Raw genomic sequence first — 25,370 nt, 5'->3', positions numbered from 1 at the left:
TATGCTGGTAGTAGATTTTTGGGTTCCCTTTTATGTTAACTGCCATTCTATTTCTATAATCTCTCTTTGCCAGTCTTTTTCTCTTCACTTCCCCTCTCAACTTACTGTATTTGGCCTGGTTCTCACTTGAAGAATTCACTTGACATGCATCATACAGCCTCTATTTTTGTTTCATCATATTCTTTATCTCCCTTATCATCCAAGGAGCCTTGGTTCCATTACCTTTTGCCCTCGTTGGAATGTATCTAGCCTGCACCTGAAACATCTTTAAACATCACCCATTGTTCCATTATAGTTTTTCCTGGCAATCTTTGGTTCCATTTTACCCTGGCTCGATCCCCTCTCGTTCCATTGTCGTTAGTCTTCTTCCAATTTAGAAGTTCTACTTTAGATTGTTCCTTGCTGTTCTCCATTACTAATCTAAACCTTATGATACAATGATCACTCTTACCCAAGTGTTCCCCACAGACACTTGGCCCATCACATTTCCCAGTACCAGTTCCAGCAATGCCTCCTTCCTAGTTGGACTGGGAACAATACTGGTCAAGGAAATTCTCCTGAACACATTTCAGAAATTCCTCCCCCTCCTTACCCTTTACTCTAACATTATCCCAATCGATATTTGGGTAACTGAAGTCTTCCAATATCACCAGTCTATAGTTCTTGTGATTTCCTTGCAGATTTGCTCCTCTATCTCTCTCTCTATTTGGAGGCCTAAGGAATATCCCAGTCGCATGATCGTACCCTATTTGCTTCTCAACTCTAACCAAATGGATTCTGTCTTTGCCCCCTGAAGGACATTGTCCCTTTCCAACACTACAATGTCTTCCCTAATCAGTACTGCCACCCCACCTCCATTTTTTCGTTAAAATAAAAGCAAAATACTGCGGCGCTGGAAATGTGAAATAGAAACAGAAAATGCTGGAAATACTCAGCAGGTCTGGCAGCATCTGTGGACAGAGAAGCAGGGTTCACGTTTCAGGTCTGTGACCTTTCATCAGAACACTGGATTACTCCCTTTAAACCCTCCAGACTAGTGAACCTCCCCGCGAGCACAGTGGTTCCAGTCCTGTTGAGATGCAACCTGTCCATTTTGAATAGGTGGCTCCTGCCCGAGCTGGTCCCACGGCCCCAAGAATCTGAAGCCCTTCCTCCTGCATCATGCTTTGAATCTCCCTATTTTCCTATTTCTACTCTTGCTTAGGTGTGGCACTGGGAGTAATCCAGAGATGTAGTGCAAGAGGAGCAGGACACTGATGAAGAAGAAACACTATCACTCGGTCTCACACACAGCCCACCAGCTCAGCTACTGGCACTTTGCAGACTTTGGGTTGACGTGGTAGCTCAAATACTGAGAGAATGGTGGACTGACGCAGAATAAAAGCATCATCATTGTTGCCAGGATAGTGGGCATTCTCACACTCCAACTGCACCTACAGTGAGTGGTAACCTTTGCAGGTGTGGTACATCTCAACGCTTAGATGCGGTGCTGCAAAGCCACATGCATGCTGTCGATGGCACCTCACACCGTGGGGAAGCCTGCTATCCTGACAAAGCCTCCCCCCTGCATACTCTGCCTGCTGGCACCAAGAGTGTCAGATACCTTCCTTATGCAGCAGTGGATAGCGAACTGGGAGATGTTACACATGTCGCCTGCTCCAGCCTGGATGCCAAGAAATTCAGGGCCACAGTCACCTTCACAGCCACTGGCAGCACCGTTTGAAGTTGCAGGAGGTGGCAGATTGCTGTGAGCATCTCCTTCATAAAACACTGACAATGCACACACTGCTCCTGGCTGAGTTTGAGGTAAGAGAAGTGCTTCCGGAAGACCCTAGGTGGATAAGGCCTCTCACTGACAGCCCTTCTCCCTCTCCTCCTCCCTCAGTGAGCAGCTTGTCCTCTTCTACTCCACCTCCCTCTCACACTGCAGGCCAATGGGGACGGTAACTATAGCAATCATGACTGGGAGCAAGTGGTCTGACCAGAACCCTTGAAGTCAAAGCCCAGGCCTTCTCCACATGCAGCACTGCTCCCTGTCATCTTCATGAACTTTAACCAACTCTACAAACCACCAAGCACTTCTACAAATGCAAACACAGTAGAATTAATCAACAATTAACTTGCTATTAGTTGATAATCTCTTTAAAAAGGGCTGGTTTGTGTGTGTGTGTGTGTGTGTGTATGGGGGTGGGTGCCAGTCCTTCCTGCTGCTGGATGCATGCTCAGCTGTGCATGTTTAAGAGTGGGCATTAGCTGGAGCGGCGAGGTCAAAAATAGCAGCACTGGCATCAAAACAGTGCAATGCACTGACTGAAGTCACGATCTGCCTTCTCTGCATACATCCAGCGCATGCTCCGAACACCTGCACTAGGTCCTCACCAAGATGATGTTTGGCATGGGTCGTGCTGGAAGCGTTCAAAGTGCGGCACGAAAGCCATTTTGGTACCAATGCACTACCTATACCAGCAAAGCTGCGAGTGGTACAGAGGCCAGTTTTACAGGCCCTTACTCATACTCACTCACCCCACTCTCCTGTACCTCTTTTGTGGCACCTTATTGAATGCCTTTTGAAAATTCAAGTTTACTATATCCACTGGTTCCCCCTCATCTACCTTGCTAGTTACACCATCAAAAAAAACTAATAGATTTGTCAAACACGATTTCTCTTTCATAAAGCCATGCTGACTCTGCCTAATCATATTACAATTTTCCAAGTGCCCTGTTACCACATCCTTAATAACAGATTTTGTGTTGCCTTGCTGTTTTTAGCCTTAGATTTGCAGTTTGCACTAATTCAATAACCTATTTCTGTACAAATAAAAGACGCTGGAGTTAGTAATTTTAGTATCTATAATAATTTTACTGTGAAATTATTCTGGGTTTTCAGCCCTAGCACCCAATGAAATGAGCGACCACCCCAATACCATTGCTATGGCCATGGCAATGTTTACTGTAGCTTACCACTGGGCAGATATTTTTGATTAAACTGGCCAGAGCATGTGCCATGCACTCTCCAACCAGTATCAGCTGGTGGCTTGACTGAAGACGATCCAGAATTCCTCCTTTCATGGGGCTAGGATATCCCAGCGTTTATTTCTGTAAATTGGTCTATGTTTTTTTTTGCCTCTCCAAGAAATTGGCAGTATATGGAGGAGAGGGTGATGAGTATATGGTACATGTGGGCTGCAATGTGTCTGGATAGACAGGCTCTGTCCTTTTTGTATGTTCGTTAAAAAAAATTCCTTCTAGAAGCAGTTTCAGGGCAAATTGGTGACATTTCAGCAATATAACATGAAGGTCACTTTTAGGATTAAAAAAGGATTAATTAGGAGCCCGTGTACTTATAATTGAAGCTTTATAAAAGAATTCTTACACACCCATTGGAAAGCGAATGACTTCATAATAACCAGGGGCCTCAGTTTTCTTAACTGGTTCCATGAATGGCCAAGCACTTTGGTGACTCTACAGCAGAATGAATAATTCAGGCTTTTAGTTTCAAGTGACAAGAATAGATACAAAATAAGTAAACAGCTGTCAACATTAAGATCAGATTTGGTTTTTACCTTTACTTGCTGCAGAATGTTCTTCAAGGTGTTGTAAAGCTGGTCAGGGTCTCTGGAGTCTTTTCTGAAACAAAGCAGTCAAGTTTAAAAAAAGAACCTGCAGTGGAATCTCTTAATACAACTGCTCAGATTTTCTGGAGCAAAACGTAAAAGAAAAATGGATGTAAGTAAACAAAATAATTTCAAAACAACACATTTTCTGTTAGTAATTTAATCACTTTTACTGAATTGCTGCCCTAGACTATTTTCAAACTTATCCTCCTTAAAAAAAAGGCCACCATCTTATCTGAAATCCACAGTGATTTTGTTGAAAATATGTATCTTTTTTTAAAAGCTATTAACAAACCCATGTATAAAGTTTGGCCTATTGGCAGTGAAAACGTCAAGCTTTACAACAGCAGTAGGTCTAATATTTGGAACATATTACTGAAACACCAAAATTCCTGCTCTGTAAATGCAGATACAAAGGCAATGATGGCATGTACAGTCTCTGCATTTCACTTTGGAAAAAACTGGCTTATTTTGCAGTGAAAAGCGACCATTATAGAAATGACATCCATTATTTTTAATACAGCATCCAGTTAATATGTTTTTATTGTTAGCATGTGTGCTATATAGTGCATCTCTGAACCAAATACTGAGTTGAAGCAGTACTGAGCAATGTGCCCAATCTCAATAATTTGGAGTACGCAGTTTACCATCAGCTAACACTGGCTCAGAAACATGTCCCAGCTGTGCCAGTGATTGAAAAGTGCCACTGCAGATCTCCTACTGTCAACCCACATTACAGCATATGCTCCAATTGGCACTTTGATGGTGTGGATTGGGATCAATCTTCTTCTTCTTCTTTGGCCTCCTTGTCTCGAGAGACAATGGGTAAGCGCCTAGAGGTGGTCAGTGGTTTGTGAAGCAGCGCCTGGAGTGGCTATAAAGGCCAATTCTAGAGTGACAGACTCTTCCACAGGTGCTGCAGAAAAAATTGGTTGACAGGGCTGTTACGCAGTTGGTTCTCTCCTTGCGCTTCTGACTTTTTTCCTGCCAACTGCTAAGTCTCTTCGACTCGCCACGCTTTAGCCCCGCCTTTATGGTTGCCCACCAGCTCTGGTGATCGCTGGCAACTGACTCCCATGACTTGTGATCAATGTCACAGGACTTCATGTCGCGTTTGCAGACGTCTTTAAAGCGGAGACAAGGACGGCCGGTGGGTCTGATACCAGTGACAAGCTCGCTGTACAATGTGTGCTTGGGGATCCTGCCACCTTCCATGCGGCTCACATGGCCAAGCCATCTCAGACGCCGCTGGGATCAATACTCAGGCAATTTTGCACCTCTCCAGTTCCCTCATCCACAGCACTGGGTGAAACTGCCATTGATCAGCAATATTCCTTTATATCAACAACATTGGGTGCTGCCAAAACACAGCAAACTACTGGCTTCCAGTAGGGTCAATCAAGGTTTGGTCAAAAGGATGCATGTTGAGATGGTTTTTAAAAGATGGAAAGAGAAATGGGTGGAGGAGACATTTGTGGAGGGAGTTCTGGAGAGTAGTGACTAAAGGTTCTGCCACTAATGGTGGGATAAAGGGAGGGGAATGAACAAAAACCCAAACTTGGAGGGCATAAGTCAGAACATAAAGCCAGAGAAAATGCAGACATAGCATGGGACAAGGCGTCAGAGGAGCTGAAGACAAGAATGAAGATTTAAAACATAAGGAGTTGGACTGGGAATCAACATAGGTCAGTAAGGAGTGTTGGGCAAGCGGGCATAGTGTAGGACTTTGTGGAAAGAGGGCATGGTGTGGGTCTTTGTGGATAGAGGGCATAGTGTGGGACTTTGTGGACAGTGGGCATAGTGTGGGACCTTGTGGATAGAGGGCATAGTGTGGGTCTTTGTCGATACAGGCAATCGAATTTTGAACAAGTACAACTGAATTTGGGAGACAGGATGGGAGATTGTTGGAGAAGTCGAGTCTACAGGTGACAAAAGCATGCACAAGAGTTTCAGCAATAGTGGGGTGGAGCGTGGGGGTGAGGTTAAGCAGAGATGGGTGATGTTGTGAAGGTGATGTAAGCATCATTGACAAGGAAGGCACTGATTTCCCATCCCGAATGGCCCTCGAGGTGGTGAGCTGCCTTCTTAAAACGCTCTTGTCTGTGTGGTATGTGGGAGCTCCTGGATACCAAGGCGATCCAGGACAAACAGATCTGCAGAAAGTGAGAGCAGCTAGAGGAATTCCGGGTCAGGATTATTGATCTAGAAGCCGAACGGCAAACACTGTGCAACATAAGGGAGGGGGAGAAATATCTGGACACTTTGTTCCAGAGGACGGTCACACTTCTTAGAACAGGGTCATCTGTTTTGATCTGCAGTGAGGGACAGGCGGATGTGACCCTGAGTGAGGCAGGTAAAGGAACTCAGCAGACACTAGTGGAGGAGCCTCAGACTTTGCAATGTCAAACAGGTCTGAGGTGCTCTCAACATGTGTGGATGAAAGCAAGGTCTGCAAGGTGGATGAGCAGATAGGCCATGGTACAGAAGTCATTCACGTGGGGGAAGCAAAAAGGAATGCAGTGGTAGTAGGGGATAGTATTGTGAGGGGAACAGACATTGTTCTGTGCAGCCGAGAGCATGAGTCCAGAAGGCTGTGTTGCCTGCCCGGTGGCAGGGTTCTGGACATCTTCTCAAGGCTAGACAGGAACTTGGAGTGGGAGGGGGAGGATCCAGTTGTCGTGGTCCATGTAGATATCAACTACATAGGTCAGGACTAGGAAACAGGTTTTGCTTAGACAGCATGAGGAGTTAGGAAACAAATTGAAGAGCAGAACCTCAATGTTAATAATCTCTGGATTATTATCTGAGCCACGTGCCAATTGGCAGAGGGCACATAAGATTAGTGAAATGAATATGTGGCTCAAAGACTGGTGTGGGAGAAGTGGGTTTTGGTTCATGGGGCACTGGCACCAATACTGGGGAAAGTGGGGGCTGTACCGTTGGGAAAGTCTGCGCCTGAACCGTGCTGGGACCAATCTTCTAGCAAACTGTATAACTAGGGAAGTTGAGAGGGCTTTAAGCTAAAGAAGGGGGGAGAGGGATCATGCTTGGGTAGATGTAGCAAATCAAGGGGTAAAGTGAAGGCAGGAGAGTAGAATAGTAATATGGGAAATGAAGGTCAGAGAATGGCAGGAAGAGACAGAGAGAAAAACCGAAGAACACACCAACAGTCAGGACTAGATGTTACAAAAATAACAAAAAGACAAAACTAAAGGCTTTGTATCTGAATGCACATAGCATTCACAACAAAGTAGATGAACTGATAGTGCACATTGAAGTAAATAAATATGATCTGATAGCCATTAACATGGCTGCAGGATGACAAGGATTGGGTCCTCAATATTGAGGGGTATATAACATTCAAGAAGAAGAAGCTAGGTAAAGGTGGAGGGGTAGTACTGTTAATCAAGGATGGCATTGGTGCAATAGTTAGAGATTTGGGTGGAGATGAGGAATAGTAGGGGAAAGAAATCACTAGTGAAAGTGGACTACAGGCCCCCTAACAGTTACCAAAATGTAGAACAAAGTATCCAAGAAGAAATATCAGGTTCTGATGAAAGGTCACAGACCTGAAACATTAACTTTGCTTCTCTCTCCACAAATACTGCCAGACCTGCTGAGTAATTCCAGCACTTTTTGTTTTTATTTAAGAAATATTAGGTGCTTGTGATAAAGGGACGGCAATAATCATTGGTGATTTTAATCTACGTATAAACTGGAAAAATCAGATTGGCAATAGTAGCCTGGATGAAGAGTTCATGGAATGATTTTGAGATAGTTTCTTAGAGCAGCACGTTCTGGAACCAACCAGAGAGCAGGTTATATTAGACTTGGTATTGTGTAACGTTACAGGATTAATTAAAGACCTCAGAGTAAAGGCACCTCTAAGTAGCAGCAACCACAATATGATTGAATTTTACATCCAATTTGAAAGGTAGAGGAGTGGATCTAAGACTAGTATTTTAAACTTAACTAAAGGCAACTATGTGGGCATGAAAGCTGCGCTAGCTGAAGTAAACTGGGTTACAAGGCTAGGAGATGGATCAATAGAGAAGCAGTGGCAGACATTTAAGGGGATATTTCAGAAAACTCAGAATAAGTATACTCCTGCTATAAAGAAAAATTCTAAGGGGAGGGCCCACCATCTGTGGTTAACTAAAGAAGTTAAGGAAAGCATCAAACTTAAGGAAAAAGCATATAATTGTGAAAAGATGAGTGGCAGGTCAGATGATTGGTCAGAATATCAAGAACGGCAGAGAATGAGTAAAAGGTTAATCAGGAGAAAGAAATTAGAGTATGAGAGGAAGCTAGCTAGAAATGTAAAAACAGATAGCAAGGGTTTCTACAGGTATTTAAAAAGGAAAAGAGTAAGTAAAGTGAGCGTTGGACCTCTAGAGTGTGAGAATGGGGAGTTAATAGTAGATAATAAGGAAATGGCGGATGAAATGAACAAATATTTTGCTGCTGTCTTCACTCTCAAGGATACTAAAAACATTCCAGTAATAGCTGCAAATCAGGAGATGGAAGGAAGAGAGGAACTTGGTGAAATTACAATCACCAGGGAAGCGGTACTGACCAAACTAATGGAGCGGCGGGCTGACAAGTCCCTGGGTCCTGATGAACTTCATCCTAGGGTCTTAAAAGAGGTGGCTAATGAGGTAGTAGATGCGTTGGTGTTAATTTTTCAAAATTCGCTAGATTCTTGCAAGGTTCCATCAGACTAGAAAGTAGCAAATATAACCCCTCTATTCAAGAAGGGTGGGGGGGAGGCAGAAAACAGGTAACTATGGGCCAGTTAACATGACATCTATTGTGGGGAAGGTGTTAGAATCGATTATTAAGGAGGCTACATAGCTGGGCACTTAGAAAAACTCCAGGTAATTGGGAATAGTCAGCATGGTTTTATGAAAGGGAAATCATGTTTAACCAATTTATTGGAGTTCTTTGAAGGAGTAACACGTGCTGTAGATAAAGGGGAGCCAGTTGACGTACTGTACTTGGATTTCCAGAAGGCATTTGACAAGGTGTCAAATAAAAGGTTATTGCGCAAAGTAGGAGCTCATGGTGTAGGGGGTAACATATTAGCATGGATAAAAGATTGGCTGGCTGGCAGAAAACAGAGAGTATGCATAAATGGATCCTATTTTGATTGGCAGGATGTGATGAGTGGAGTCCCACAGGAGTCTGTGCTGGGGCTTTAACTTATTACAATTTATATCAATGATTTAGATGAGGGGAGCGATGGCAAGGTCACTAAATTTGCAGATGACACCAAGATAGGTAGGTAAGTATGTTGTGAAGAGGACATAAAGAGGTTGCAGGCCAATATAGATAGCTTGAGTGAGTGGGCAAAAATCTGGCAGATGGAGCATAATGTGGGAAAATGTGAAGTTGTTCACTTTGGCAGGAAGAATAAAAAAGCAGAGTATTTCTTAAACAAGGAATGACTGAATAATACCGAGGTGCAAAGGGATCAAGGTGTTCTGATGCATGAGTCACAAAAGGTTAGTATGCAGGTACAGCAAGTAATAAAGAAGGCAAATGGAATGCTATCCTTTATTTAGAGAGGAATTGAAAAGAAAAGTAAGGATATTATGCTTCAGTTACACAGGGCATTGGTGAGACAACAGCTTGAATACTGTAAGCAGTTTTAGTCTCCTTATTTAAGGAAGGATGTGAATGCATTGGAGGCGGTTCAGAGGAGGTTTACTAGATTGATACCTGGAATGAGTGGGTTATCTTATGAGGAAAGTTGGACAGACTGGATTTGTTTCACTAGAGTTTAAAAGAGTGAGGGGAGATTTGCTTGAAGTATAGAAGATCCTGAACCGTCTTGACAGGGTAAATGTGGAGGGGATGTTTCCTCTTGTGGGGGGAGGGGGACGGTGGCACTGTTTTAAAATTAGGGGTCGCCCTGTTAGGACAGAGATGAGGAGAAATCTTTTCTCTGAGGGTTATGCGACTTTGGAATTCTCTGCCTCAGAAGGTGGTAGAGGCGGGGTCATTGAATATTTTTAAGGCGGAGGTAGATAGATTCCTGTTAGGCAAGGAAATCAAAGATTATCGGGGGTAGATGGGAGTGAGGAATTCGAGACAGAAACAGATCAGCCATGATCTTATTGAATGGCAGAGCAGGCTCGACGGGCTGAATGACCTACTTCTGCTCCTAATTCGTATGGTCGTATGGTGAAGGTACTGTTTGGTATGGAGTTCCAGAATTTTGATCCAGCAACAATGAAGTAATGACAATTTATGTCCAAGTCAGGATGAAATGCAACTTGGAGGGGAACCTGGAGGTAATGGTGTTCCCATGCACCTGTTGTTCGTGTTCTTTTAGATGGTGGAAGTTGCGGGTTTGGGAGGTATTGCTGAAGACACCTTGGTGACTCACTGCAGTGTATCTTGTAGAAAGTACATACTGCAGTTATGGTACAGTGGAGGGGAGGCCAGTCAAGCAGACAGCTTTGTTCTGGATAGTGTTGACCATCTAGACTGGTGTGGCAGTTGCACTCATCCAGGCAAGTGGAAGTTATTCCATCACACTCTTGATGGTGCCTTGTAGGTAATGGAAAGGCTTTGCAGAGTCAGGAGGTGAGCCATTCTCTACATGATGCACAGCCTCTGACCTGCTATATAGCCATGGCATTTATGTGGCTGGTCCAGCAGTTAGGGACAATATATAAGGGTTGAACATCAAGGTTTTATACAATCTGTTTCTAATGAATGACTGGCTGCCAAGAATAGACTAGAGAAAAGGAACATACTTTATGCAGAGGGTCAAAAATGTTGGCTTTGCTCTTCGTGTTGGTCAATTGGAGGTGGAGGAAATTTTAGTTCATCCATTGCTAATTCAATTTTAAATCTATTTAGCATACTCAATCTCATCTCAATACGATCTCACTTTTGCACAATCTACGTAGAAGACATCCTCGATACAGTTACACCTATGTTTAAAAACAGACTTACCCTCTTTCTTTTCCGCTAGGTTTCCAACCAGATTCCCCTGTAGATAAATTAAATCAGTTATTCAGCTTGACTCTATTAAAATCATATTCAATTTTAAAGATTGGTATAAGGTAAGATAAGCTGGTATTGTTATAAAGAATAGCGCAAATACTTCAAACCTGTGCTAGGTTGCTTACTTATTCCAGGTATGCTTTCAATAGGAATCTGTCGCACTCCTTCTTTAAAGCAGGAGAGTCCCGGGTACACCTTTCGAATCTGTGCTTGTTTTCTTTCAATCAACTTTTTTATGATCTTCAAAAAAGGAGAAATAGCACCATAATTAGGTATAAGAAATAGCTTGAACAGTTTCTTTATCTACTGTGCTCCACAGAGCACCCACAGGCCACGAGGAAAACATTCAGTAACAATGAAATAATAAAGAGGAAATGCTGCAAATACAACATCTATCAAGAAAAATGAGAAGTTAATAATATGGATGTGGTCCTTCTTCAGAACTGAAACTGAAAGATAAACAAGTCCCTTTGTTGAATGGCATAAAGAAAAAAAGGAAGAAGCCAGGGAAAGAGACAACAGAAATACTGATCACTTAGAGGAAATTAAAGGATTGAATTATCTGCCACTTGCTTAATAGAGAAGCAGGATAGGAGAAGAACAAAAGTATTTATTTTAATTCATTCATGGGATGTGGGCGTCGCTGGTTAGGCCAGCATTTATTACCTATCCCTAATTGCCCTAAATAAAAATAAATTGCCCTTGAGAAGGTGGTGGTGAGCTGCCTTCTTGAACTGCTGCAGTCCATGTGTGGGTCCATGTATGCACAAATAATAAGATGCTGAAAGGCCTGCTGGCTAATTGGGAACAGGAAATTCTGGGGACACACAGAATAGGCCAACACCAACACCAAACACCCTTCTCCACCCCAATAAAACTGTATCAAGCCACATTCCCTTCCAACCACATCCTCTGTATCCTTGCTAAAGAAAAATGGTACATATAGCCAGGGTCTAAATTTCAGTTTAGAGATCTGTAGAGCACCCAGGAGAAATGAGAGATACTGTTCAGTTGGAACAGTATAGGAGGTCAAAGGCAGAAAGCTAAGAGTGGGAATGGGAAGGGGACTTAAAGTGGCAAGCCACAGGAAGATCAGGGTTATACATGCAGACAGAAAGGAGAGCCTTGATGTTAGCCCCACCCCACAATAGGGGTAAGGAGCTTAAGCTCTAATAAAGGGGAACGGTTTCCTAGCCCGACACATATGCGCTTGTTGCTGCTATTACGAGAGGCAGGACACTTCAATATAATTAAATTGGGCTCCCAGAGTGAAATAGGGAGCCCAATTTAAATTTAACAGCTGTTGGATGGGTTTCCCAGAGGTCAGGAAATCTAGCAGCGAAACGGAGATGACAGCTGCTGGCTGCAGACGTTAAGTGCTTTTTATAGCACTTGTGGGCCAGGAGGAGCAGGAGTACTCCACTGGCCCGTCAAGCAAATCTTCGGCATCCCTTCTGATGCTCGCAGCCTATCTCTAGCCCTGGCCAAGATTTGTAACCTTTTCAACAAACCCCACCAACCCCCTCACAACACCCCGCAAGTCCCAATCTGAAGTCTGATGCCAACCCCACAACACCCTCTCTCTGCCCTCAACTGATGCTTGTGCAACGATTTGCTGAATAACCCCAAACTGATGGCTGACCTATGATCCCAATTGCCGGGGACCATCCCCAAGCATCCCCAAATGCAGCCTCCTATCGCTGGTTTTCTCATGTGTCAGCTGGCCAGCTTGCCTGAAAGAAAAATTATAATGAGGTCCTGCCATTAAATTCAGCAGAATCTCTCCATCCCCGTCCTTGTCGGGTTTCTCCCACATTTCCCTACTCCGTCCCTGACTCTCCATTAATACTGGGAATATTGGGGACAAGGAGCAGAATTTTATTCCCTGCTGGGGCTGGGAACATAGTTGGGTGGGTGCTAAAAATGGTGCTGCCGGCCGACCTGCCGGTTCCCGACTCCATCCCACCCCCAGGCCATTTTCTTGGAGGCAGGATGGTTGGGGGTGGGTTGTGTGGTGGCGGGCAGCAGAGCTACCTGGTAGGTAGCCAACCAAAATAACTAAAGGCCTATTGAAGCCTATTGACGGAGACCGACTGGGATTTTCCAGTCGGCCTCCAGGTCCCCGCAAGCAGCGGGAGACAGTATAGCTGCCTGCAGGCGGCCTCCAGGCAGCAGACGAGGGACCTGCCCGAGTTCAGCAGCAGCCACAGGCTGCCCTGTGAAGGGGCTTCACCCCACCACCTCCCCTCTCACTCCTCCCCCACTACTGTGGTGGTCCAGCTGCAAAGGCTTTTATTATTTCAAATTTAAAAGTGTTGAAGAGGGCACCTCCATTTTCAGGCGCCTTCACCCTCACTTACCTGACATGGCATCCTGTTGCTGCTTTCAAGCTGGAGGGCGTCCTATTGGGCCTCCAGCTTCAAGAGCCTGCCCACCGTCCTTAATTGGACAGCAAGCTTGCCTTCTGGCCATTAATTGGCCAATTTGGGAAAAATCACAATGAGTGACTGTCTCTCACACAGCGGGCTGAATTTTACCAGCCCTCTAACGTCGGGGGTCGTGGTGGGGATGGGGGGTGCCCAGAAAACTCTTCCGGGAGAGGCTCACCGGCAACGGCGAGGACTCAATGCGGCACCCATGCCGCTCAGCGGTGCAGCCTTCATCTGAATATGCAAATGATATTACAATTAAAGAATAATGACATACCTGGTAGCAACAGAGTCCCAAACCGATATTCCGGCCTCCAGTTGGAACTCCCGCATCATAGATCCGAGGCGTGTCACTGATGGGGAGGTGGGAGGAGTGCAATTTTCAGGGCAGGAGGTGGGGGGAAGCGGGGAAAACTGTTTCCATTGGTTGAGGGGCTGGCGGGAAGGGGTTGAAGGGCAAAGATTATAAAGTTTGGGGGTGAAATGGCTGGACCAGCAAAAATGGTTTATCGGGGGTGGGGAGGGAAATAAATATCTTGTTTGATAATTGGTAGGGGTGAAAGAGGGGCTTTTATGATGCTTAATTGACTGTTTTTATTTAAATTAAAAGTGCTGTTCTCTTAAAAAAATTAAATTAGCATTCAGGGCTTGATGCCCTTTAGAAATGGCACTGGTGCCTGCACGGTGGCACCGGACACCGTTGCCGGGGATGGATATTGGGGGCGGACTCTCCGCCCCCTGCAAGCTAGTGAGCCGCCACGCGTAACATCGCGGTGGCTCCGCAGCACGTCCTGTGCATACACCGCGCATTTTTTCAAGCTCGCCACTGAGAACGGCAGCAAGCCAATAAAATGCAGCCTAGTGTGGGTTTCTGACCCCCATTTGAGTCTGACGGTGGGATTCAGAAGCTCACAGGAAAGTCCTGCCCCAGGTGTTAGGCAACGGGGTCGCCTCAGCTGCATTTGTCCTCCCCATCGTGGAGAAGAGCATACTGAGTGGTAAATACAGTACATTAGATTAGAGGAAGAAGTGCCTGGGGCCCTCCACAAAGTGATTAGGTAGCTGCAGTTTCAGTGCAGGGTGCCAGGACAAAAGGTGGTGGAAGAATGAATAAAGGCATTCCAGATAGAAGAGTGGAGATGGGAATGGGTTCATGTTTTAAGTGGTGGGATATGATCTGGTAAATGTAGAGGCTGTTGGAATGGAAAGTGAGGACAAGGTCAAGGGGCTGGCATTGTTGTAAAAGGGAGAAGTATCGAGAGCAGAGGCACAGGAATTGGAACGACACAGTTAAGCACTGCCCTTGGTTACAAATAGAGGAGGGCATTTCAGAAGCTTTGTTGCAGAAGGTGTAGTCTCAGGGCAAATGAGACAGAAAAACTGGGAGAAAGGGATAATGGCCTTTTACAGAAGAGGGTGACATAATCATTGGCAGTGTGTCGAGTAATGATTCACAGTAAATTACTCGGAAATAAAATCTATGTGATCAGTTATCAATATTTTAAACATTTTTGGAAGGGGAAGTTGAACTTAATGGCAAAATTTGTTAACAAGACATTGCTTTTATCTGATGAATAATATATTTTTCCTAATTATTGACATTTTTACTTAATACAAGGGAGCAGTACAAACAACATAAATACACATTTATGCCCTTGAAAGTTGACAATTTGACTGCCTACCTTGTGGGCAAAAAGGGGAAACTACTTTTTACTAACTGATCAGAAGTAAAACATTAGCAACAAATGGACAAGCAGTCACCTCTTTCTGTTTCTTTATGATCACAGAGAATTCAGTGTACGGGATCCGTGGATTCAGCTCACAGCCCATCAGAGTAGCCCCTTCATAGTCTTTAATGTAACCAACATACTTCACTTTCGGAACTTTTATATCCTTCGAGAACCCCTGAAACAATAAAGAATATCATAATATTTTTGTTTTAGTAATTCAATGTACTTAATAAAATAAATGTCAATTTGCTCAAAAGCAATTATGTTGAGAATTACTTGTAATAATTTTAAACTTTTCTGAAGCTTGTTGACAAAATTAGTATACTCCATAACAACTTAACAGTAAGCACTAATCTCTCAGATATGTCAAATAATTAAACTGGCTGAGTTTTAGTTCCAATTATTTAATTGAATAGTTTTAGATTTACAAATCATATCAGGTGGCAAGATTTACATACCCTGAGAGATTGCAGGATACACTGATAATTGCAACTGCATTTACACAGGCGACCTCTAGGTCTATATGAATGTAAATTGTGTACAATCCGAATTGTTTTAGTGTGCTGCCACTAATCAAACAGCCCATTTAGAGAAGTGACCCTTTGAAATCACATTGAAATTGGAATGTAAATTTGTCTTCATTGTAATGATAGTGAATTTACAATATTTAGATGAGTACAATATTCTAAAATTGAAAGCATAAGCAACAGAACTATTATCCTTGGTTACGTAAAGCAAGACGGTTATGCCTGAACTTTCTTAGATGCCAATACATCAATACACATGAATATCTCATCCTATCTGGATACGCAATATGCTTTCTTTCTCTACTAAATTCTTTGGGATGAATTTTTACAGGAGTTCTCCCGTTTGATCACCTTAGATTCAGCGGAAGAGCTAGGGAACTCAATGAAAAATGCCATGAATTTTTAAACACCACTCTTTTACTTCCTCCTACTGTTAATGGAAATACCAGCGCAGGTGTGTCATGATATTTTATATTCTGGTGAAGTACAAACTCAAACATGAGACCAAGGGGGTAGATGTTACTCCAGGCATGGAACGAGCAGGCGGGAGGTGAAACCCACCCACCCATTCTTGCCAATGGGAGACCCAAGACATTGAAGCCAGACCGCATTAACATGCCACTGGCAAGCTAAACGCCCTGTATAGATGTCTCGCTGCAGCTCACTAGCTCCAGGCCACACAATATCAAGTGAAATGGATCTCAAGCGGCCACTGGATAGGTCCAGGAACCGACTGCAGAAAGGTGGTGGGGGTGGGGGAGGGTGGAAAGACCTGGGCAGTGACAGCCTACAGCATTCCTGTGGATTGCAGGGGTAGCATATCTGCTTCTCCTGGCTACACAATAATAATTCTACATGCCGTAATGAGGATCCCACCTGTTTTCCACCTTAAGACCCTGGGAAATATGACAGCAGACAGAATCTGAGCGGGAATGGGAAATTAATTCCAGGTTTCCTTTCTATAGTTGCACAGTTTTATTCAATGTGCTGTGAATCTGTCACTTATTAACTTTGACCCTACATAGATAAGTAACTACTTTGATTGAGACTGCAATATAAACATCAAAAGGTCTCGGAGTCGAGTGTTATATTGTCCGAAAATCCAGTTCATTAATCTGTATGAAAATTGGAATGTCATGCTATTTAGATTTCTCATTAGTAATCGTATATCTACTTTCCCACTGTAATACACTCTTTGAGGAACATAGAAACAAAGACCACAAAACTGCATACCTGCTTTTTGAAGTAGCCAATCGCATATTCATCTGCGTAAGTGAGGAAGTTTAGAATGTTATGTTTGATGTGATATTCCTTCAGATGATTCATTAGATGAGTTCCATAGCCCTAAAGAATAAACATTTGACCATTTAGTAAAGAATAAAATTCTACTTGATTTGCCATCAATAGTTTTTATTTAAAAAAAGCTTACATTTCTATAGCACTGCTCATGTACTAAAACATGTCTCAAATATCATTGCAGGAGAAAGATTTTAATATGTACATAATTTATTTTTAAAGGAGTTGGCATAATAGGGTTCAACAGTGAAGATGGTGGCTCATAAATTTAACACTGCTGGTTGCCACCTTTATTTGCATCTCCCCATATGCCTCATTTGGTAAGGTTGGCTTTTAACTCAGTCATGCTTAATTCCTGGTCTATGTTTAGTTAGCTGATCTCAGCTAAGGTGGCGCGGGACACTAAACTAGCCTCACTATCCCTTGTTTTGGGAGGGGAAAAAAAATCAGTCAGTATCCCTGCTCCCAATTTCTAACCAATGACTCCCTCCGGAGATGAACAGATGAAGCTTAACATCTGTCTTAGGGAAAATGTTAGAAGCTATTATTAAAAACGTTATAGCATTTAGAAAAATTCAAGGTAATCAGGCAGAGCCAACATGGTTTTGTGGAAGGGAAATCATGTTAAACCAATTTATTGGAGTTCTTTGAGGGAGACACATATGCTCTGGATAAAGGGGAACTGGTGGAGGTATTGTACTCAGATTTCCAGAAGGCATTTGATAAGGTTCCACAACAAAGGTTATTGCAGAAAATAAAAGATCATGGTGTAGGGGGTAACATATTGGCATGGATAGAAGATTGGCTAGCTGACAGCTAATTTGTGGGTAATTTAAGGGAGTAAATTAAGAGTAAGTCATGGCAGGGCAGTTCGGCAACGTGGAGTGCTCCTCCTGTGCAATGTGGGAAGTCAGGGACACTTCCAGTGTCCAGGGCGAACACATGTGCAGGAAGTATCTCCAGCTGCAGCTACTAGAAATACGTGTTTCAGATCTGGAGCGGTGGCTGGAGACACTGGAGCATCCGCAATGCTGAGGTCATCGTGGATAGCAAGTACAGGGAGGTGGTCACATCAGAGGTAAAGAATGCTCAAGCAGAAAGGGAACGGGTGACCGCCAGGCAGAGCAGAAGAACTAGGCAGGTAGTGCAGAAGTCCCCTGGGTCCATCTCCCTCTCTAACAGATTTTCCGCTTTGGATATTGTTGGGGGAAATTGCTTCGCAGGGGAATGCAGCAAGAGCCAAGTCTGTGGCACCACGGGTGGCTCAGCTGCACAGGAGGGGGTAAAAAAAAGAGTGGAAGAGCTATAGTGATAGGGGATTCTATTGTAAGGGGTACAGACAGGCGTTTCTGTGGCCGCAAACGTGACTCCAGGATGGTATGTTGCCTCCCTGGTGCTAGGGTCAAGGATGTCATGGAGCGGCTGCAGGACATTCTGAAGGGGGTGAACAGTCAGAGGTCGTGGTAAGCATTGGTACCAGCACAGGTAGAAAGAGGGATGAGGTCCTGCAACAAGAATTTAGGGAGCTAGATAGCATATTAAAAAGCAGGACCTCAAAGGTTGTAATCTCTGGATCACTCCTGGTGACACATGCTAGCAAGTATAGGAATAGGAGGATAGAGCAGATGAGTGCGTGGCTGAAGACATGGTGCAGGAGGGACAGCTTTAGTTTTCTGGATCACTGGGTCTGTTTCTGGCGAAGATGAGACCTGTACAAGTTCGAAGGGCTGCACCTGAACCACAACGGGACCAACATCCTTGCTGGGAGGTTTGCTAGTGCTGTTGGGGGGGTTTAACCCAATTTGGCAGGGGGATGGGATACAGAGTGGAGGTACAGTAGGGGGTGATGCACAGTCAAATATAGAACAGAAACTGAGTCAGTCTGGAAGGCAGATCAAATATAGACCTGTTAAGGCACAAGCGAATAATGCAAGGCTGGACTGCATCTATTTCAACGCAAGGAGTCTTACTAGTAAGGCAGATGAATTGAGGGCGTTGATTAACACATGGGAATATGATATTATTGCTATCACAGAGACATGACTGAGGGTAGGGCAGAACTGGCAGCTCAATATTCCAGGGTATAGAATCTTCAGGCATGACAGGAGAGGGTGTAAAAGAGGAGGTGGCATTGCACTATTGATCAAGGAGTCAATTACTGCAGTAAGGAGGGATGATATCTTTGAAGGTTCCTCAAATGAGGCCATATGGGTAGAACTTAAAAACAAAAAAGGGGCAATCACTTGGCTGGGAGTGTATACAGGCCTCCAAACAGTCAGGGAGAAATAGAGGAGCAGATATGTAGGCAAATCTCAGACAGTTGTAAAAATAATAGGGTAATAATAATAGGGGATTTCAACTTCCCCAATATCAACTGGGGTAGTCTTAGTGCAAAAGGCTTAAAGGGGGTGGAATTCAGGAGCGCTTTTTGAGCCAGCACGTAGAAAGTCCTACAAGAGAAGGGGCGCTACTGGACCTAATCCTAGGGAATGAAGCCGGACAAGTGGTAGAAGTGTCAGTGTGGGAACATTTCGGGGATAGTGACCATAACTCTAAGATTTAAGGTAGTTATGGAAAAGGACAAAGAGGGACTGGAAATAAAAGTACTGAATTGGGGGAAGGCCGATTTCAAAATGATAAAACAGGATTTGGCCAAAGTGGACTGAGAGCAGCTACTTGTAGGAAAGTCTACATCAGACCAGTGGGAGTCATTCAAAAAGGAAATAGTGAGAGTCCAGGGCCAACATGTTCCCGTAAAGGTGAAGTGTAGGACCAACAAGTCCAGGGAACCCTGGATGTCAAGGGATGTAGAGGATTGGATCAGGAAAAAAAAGGAGATTTATGGCAAAACCAGAGGGCTGAAAACAGCAGAGGCCCTAGAGGAGTATAGAAAGTGTAAGGGGGGGGTACTTAAAAAAAGTAATCAGGAGAGTGAAGAGGGGACATGAAAAAACACTGGCGGGCAAGGTAAAGGAAAATCCCAAGATGTTTTATAAGTATATTAAGGGCAAGAGGAAAACCAGGGAAAGAGTAGGGCCCATTCGGGACCGTAGTGGCAATCTGTGTGTGGAGCTGGTGGACGTAAATGAGGTTTTAAATGATTTCTTTTCATCTGTGTTCACTATGAAGAAGGATGATATTGGTGTAGAGATCAGGGAGGGGGATTGTGATATACTTGAACAAATTAGCATTGAAAGGGCGGAAGTATTAGCTGTTTTCATGGGCTTAAAAGTGGATAAATCCCCAGGCCCAGATAAGATGTATCCCACGCTGTTATGTGAGGCAAGGATGGAGATAGCAGGAGCTCTGACACAAATTTTCAAATCCTCTATGGCCACAGGAGAGGTACCAGAGGACTGGAGGACAACAAATGTGGTACCATTATTCAAGAAGGGTAGCAGGGATAAACCAGGTAATTACAGGCCAGTGAGTCTAACATCAGTGGTAGGGAAACGATTGGAAAAAATTCTGAGGGACAGGATTAATCTCCACTTGAAGAGGCAGGGATTAATTATGGATAGTCAGCATGGCTTTGTCAGCGGGAGATTGTGTCTAACAAACTTGATTGAATTTTTCGAATAGGTGACTAGATGTGTAGATGAGGGTAAACCAGTTGATGTAGTCTACATGGACTTTAGTCAGGCTTTTGATAAGGTCCTGCATGGGAGATTGGTTAAGAAGGTAAGAGCCCATGGAATCCAGGGCAATTTGGCAAATTGGATCCAAAATTGGCTTAGTGGCAGGAGGCAGAGGGTGATGGTCAAGGGTTGTTTTTGCAAATGGAAGCCTGTGACCAGTGGTGTACCGCAGGGATTGGTGCTGAGACCCTTGCTGTTTGTAGTGTACATTAATGATTTAGACGTGAATATAGGAGGAATGATCAGTTCGCAGATGACACGAAAATTGGTAGTGTCGTAAATAGTGAGGAGGAAAGCCTTAGATTACAGGACGATATAGATGGGCTGGTAAGATGGGCGGAGCAGTGGCAAATGGAATTTAATCCAGAGAAGTGTGAGGTGATGCATTTTGGGAGGACTAACAAGGCAAGGGAATATACAATGGATGGTAGGACCCTAGGAAGTTCAGAGGGTCAGAGGGACCTTGGTGTACTTGTCCATAGATCACTGAAGGCAGCAGCACAGGTAGATAAGGTGGTTAGGAAGGCATATGGGATACCTGCCTTTATTAGTCGAGGCACAGAATATAAGAGCAGGGATGTTATGATGGAGCTGTATAAAATGCTAGTTAGGCCACAGCTGGAGTATTGTGTACAGTTCTGGGCACCACGCTATAGGAAGGATGTGATTGCACTGGAGAGGGTGCAGAGGATATTCACCAGGATGTTGCCTGGGCTGGAGCATTTCAGCTGTGACGAGAGACTGGATAGGCTAGGGTTGTTTTCCTTAGAGCAGAGCAGGCTGAGGGGGGACCTGATTGAGGTATACAAAATTATGAGGGGCATTGATTGGAAGAAACGTTTCCCTTGGTGGAGGGTTCAATAACCAATTTAAGGTAAGGGACAGAAGGTTTAGAGGGGATTGGAGGAAAAACCTTTTCACCCAGAGGGTGGTTGGAATCTGGAACATACTGCCTGAAGGGATGGTAGAGGCAGGAACCCTCACAACATTTAAGAAGTACTTAGATGTGCACTTGAAACCCCATTGCATACAAGGCTACGGGCCAAGTGCTGGAAAATGGGATTAGAATAGAAAGGTGTTCGATGGCCAGCACAGACATGATGGGCCGAAGAGCCTGTTTCTGTGCTGTATAACTCTCTGAACAGGAAACAAAGAGTAGGCATAAATGGGTCATTTTCTGGCTGGCAAGATGTAGCGTGTGGTATGCCACAGGGATCTGTGTTGCGGCCTCAGCTTTTTACAATTTATATAAATGACTTAGATGAAAGGACCAAAGGTTTGGTTGCTAAATTTGCTGATGACACAAAGATATGCAGGAAAGTAAGTTGTGAAGAGGACATAAGGGGTCTACAAAGGGATATAGATAGTGAGTGGGAAAGTAAGTGGGCAAAGACCTGACAAATGGAGTAGAATATGGGAAAGTGGGAAATTGTCCACTTTGGAAGGAAGAATAAAAAAGAAGCATATTATCTAAATGGTGAGAGATTGCAGAGCTCTGAGATGCAGAGGGATGTCCTAGTGCATGAATCGCAATAGGTTAGTATGTAGCTACATCACGTAATTAGGAAAGCTAATAGAATGTTATCATTAATCACGAGGGGAATTGAATACAAAAGTAGGGAGGTATGCTTCAGCTATACAGGGCATTGGTGAGACCACATCTGGAGTACTGTGTACAGTATTGGTCTCTTTATTTAAGGAAGGATGTAAATGTGTTGGAAGCAGTACAGAGAAGGTTTACGAGACTAATACTTGGAATGGGCCGGCTATCTTATGAGGAAAGATTGGACAGGCTAGGTTTGTATCTGTTGGAATTTAGACGAGTGAGAGGCGACTTGATTGAAACATATAAGATCTTGAAGGGGTCTTGACAGGATGGATGCGGAAAGGATGTTTCCCCTTGTGGGAGAATCTAGATTTCGGGGTCACTGTTTAAAAATACGGGTCGCCCATTTAAGACAGAGATGAGGAGAATTCTTTTCTCTCAGAGGGTCGTGAGTCTTTGGAATTCTCTTCCTCAAAAGGCAGTGGAAGCAGGGTCTTTGAATATTTTTAAGGCAGAGGTAGATAGATTCTTGATAAGCAAGGGGGTGGAAGGTTATCGGGGGTAGATGGAAATGTGGAGTAATCAGTTCAGCCATGAACATATTGTATGGCGGAGCAGGCTCAAAGGGCCGAGTGGCCCGCTCTTGCTCCTAATTCGTATGTCCGTATGAAAGGTCACAGATCGGAAACATTAACTCTGTTTGTCTCTCTACAGATGCTGCTTGTTGAGTATTTCTAGCATTTTCTGCTTTTGTTTCACGCTTCCTCATAGTATGCAAGTGTTTGAAAACTAAACTTGGTGTCAGTTAATCACTACTTCATGATTTATCTCAACTTCTTTCCTGCTGTTTCAACTGCTTCTTGCATTATGGGTGTTGACCCTTCATCTAAGGTTCTCAATTTAGTTTAGTTTAGTTTAGAGATACAACACTGAAACAGGCCGTTCAGCCCACCGAGTCTGTGCCGACCATCAACCACCCATTTATACTAATCCTACACTAATTCCATATTCCTACCACATCCCCACCTGTCCCTATATTTTCCTACCACCTACCTATACTAGTGGCAATTGCTAATGGCCAATTTACCTATCAACCTGCAAGTCTTTGGCATATGGGAGGAAACCGGAGCACCCGGAGGAAACCCACACAGACACAGGGAGAACTTGCAAACTCCACACAGGCAGTACCCAGAATTGAACCCGGGTCGCTGGAGCTGTGAGGCTGTGGTGCTAACCACTGCGCCGCAATACACAAAGTTTCAAAGAGCAAAGAACAGTACAGCACAGGAACCGGCCATTCGGCCCTCCAAGCCTGCGCCGATCTTGATGCCTGCCTACACTAACACCTTCTGCACTTCCGGGGCTCATATCCCTCTATTCCCTTCCTATTCATGTATTTGTCAAGATGTCTCTTAAACGTCGCTATCGTATCTGCTTCCACCACCTCTCCTGGCAGCAAGTTCCAGGCACTCACCACCCTCTGTGTAAAAAACTTGCTTCGCACATCCCCTCTAAACTTTGCCCCTCGCACCTTAAACCTATGTCCCCTAGTAACTGACTCTTCCACCCTGGGAAAAAGCTTCTGACTATCCACTCTGTCCATGCCGCTCATAACTTTGTAAACCTCTATCATGTTGCCCCTCCACCTCCGTCATTCCAGTGAAAACAATCTGAGTTTTTCCAACCTCCCCTCATAGCTAATGCCCTCCAGACCAGGCAACATCCTGGTAAACCTCCTCTGTACCCTCTCCAAAGCCTCCACGTCCTTCTGGTAGTGTGGCGACCAGAATTGCACACAATATTCTAAGTGTGGCCTAACTAAGGTTCTGTACATCGTGGCCTAACTAAGGTTCTGTACATTCTGTACACTGTTCATTCGTTAAATAAAAAGCCTGGAGAAATAAATTGTGACCTTGTGAGATGTATTGATATGAAGAATTCTAATCTAAAGCTAGATGAGGGTTATATGAGCTGTAAAGGAGAAGTGATCTGATTTACAATGACAAAAACAGGGAATAGAAATTAATGGAGGATTTTCTGAATGGTGTTTTTTCCTTTTACCAAGTAAATCTTTATAAGAGTCTGATATGATGTGAAGAGTCATTAGAAGCACGAGCCCTAATTGGCTTATACACATGCAAAATGAAAATTCCATTTGATTTCCAAAGACCACAATTAGTACAAAAAAACTTTATTGCAGCTTCTCTTGTTGCAACTTATTACCAATCTGCACTTCTGCACCAATCATTCTTTAAGCTATATCTGACTTTTATCATCTTTACAAATCAGTTCTCATTTTTTATCTTATTCTTGAAGTACAGCTTCTCCAAAAGAAATTATTGAAGACTTCTAAATTGTGCACTCCAGGTGTGGAACCTCATCTACCAAGAAACACTGGCATGCACCCCACAATTAAAATGAATGGACAGAAAAGTGTGGGGATCAACATGTTGGGCTAGATTTTGTGTCCACGTCGGGCCAAATCAACAAGGAGAATCCTGCCTTGGCCAGCTGGAGGACCCCCGAAGTGATTCTACGGCACCAGGCCAATTAGCAACCTGGTGCCGGGATCCCTGTCCGTTTAAAGACAGGGATCCTGCCTCCAAGAGCTGCCGGCCAATCACAGCGGTATCAGCAGTTTCACTGGGAGCGATGGCCACTGCCGGTAGTGCAAGAGACGGTGGACCCAAGCCCAGTGCTGGAACTCGGATCCAAGGTAAGTGGGGTGGTGTCGCTGGGCCAGTCCAGAAGGCCCGAGTGAAGGATGGACAGCCAGGGGAAGGGGTGTTCAGGGAGTTGCAGGTATACCCGGGGTGGGGCCCTCATTGAGCCATAGATTGCCCATGGAGGATGCCCCACCCAAAGCCTTGGAGGTCCGAAATCCCAGCGGTGGCAGAAAGTGGCCCTTAAGTGACTGCTAATAGGCCACTTTAGGGCCTGAATTGGCTTCTGGGCAGGAAGGCCATCTTCGGCCTATCCATCCCCTTGGGAGGTGACGGACCAACCACCGCAATTCTATGGGCTCCCCCCCCCACCCACCCGCCTCTGAACCTGTCTCAGGGTGGCTCCAATAAAACACAGCCCGTTATTTGCTGATATGCACTTTAGGTGAGACTCCATGAGCAGAAATAATGGACTATCTTGGCTCGCTAGTTCCAAATTCCTAACAGACATATTTATCACGTTTATTATGGTACTGGTCTAAAGACATTAAAAATGTGGGCCCATCTCTATTACCACCATAAAATATAATTACACTGGAACTCTAACACATTAGAGACAGCATTTATGTTTTAATTTATTGCACGTTGGTGAACACAAGTTACTAATTATTTGTAAAATTTACATTACCTTCACTTGTTCATTAGAGGTTACAGCACAAAACACAATCTCTGTAAAGCCTTGTGTTGGAAACATTCGGAAACAGATACCGCCAATCACACGGCCATCTTTGATCAAAGCAAGGGTCTTGTGTTTACTGAGATATAACCACAAACAAAATTACTTCAAAATTAAAAATCAGTCAACTAATCTTTTTACAGCCTCTATTTTTTTTACAAATGCTTCTCATGG

General features: G+C 44.1%; 1 protein-coding gene across 2 annotated transcripts in view; it reads right to left on the bottom strand.

Annotated features, from left to right (window-relative positions):
* Nucleotides 1-25,370, bottom strand: part of kat2b (K(lysine) acetyltransferase 2B) — an 85,283-nt gene that overhangs the window by 2,551 nt on the left and 57,362 nt on the right. For both annotated transcript variants that reach the window (XM_068011930.1, XM_068011935.1), the window contains 7 exons: nucleotides 25,149-25,275; nucleotides 16,551-16,661; nucleotides 14,822-14,965; nucleotides 10,757-10,871; nucleotides 10,581-10,617; nucleotides 3,564-3,627; nucleotides 3,378-3,462 (listed from right to left, as the gene is read on the bottom strand). In XM_068011930.1, the coding sequence (XP_067868031.1) occupies nucleotides 3,378-3,462; nucleotides 3,564-3,627; nucleotides 10,581-10,617; nucleotides 10,757-10,871; nucleotides 14,822-14,965; nucleotides 16,551-16,661; nucleotides 25,149-25,275 (683 nt within the window). The remainder of the gene's footprint in view (nucleotides 1-3,377; nucleotides 3,463-3,563; nucleotides 3,628-10,580; nucleotides 10,618-10,756; nucleotides 10,872-14,821; nucleotides 14,966-16,550; nucleotides 16,662-25,148; nucleotides 25,276-25,370) is intronic.

This window comes from Heterodontus francisci, chromosome 2, assembly GCF_036365525.1.
Source record: "Heterodontus francisci isolate sHetFra1 chromosome 2, sHetFra1.hap1, whole genome shotgun sequence".
Lineage (NCBI taxonomy): Eukaryota > Metazoa > Chordata > Chondrichthyes > Heterodontiformes > Heterodontidae > Heterodontus > Heterodontus francisci.
The sequence above is the reverse complement of the archived record's forward strand: the minus strand, read 5'-3'. Positions and strand labels throughout refer to the sequence as shown.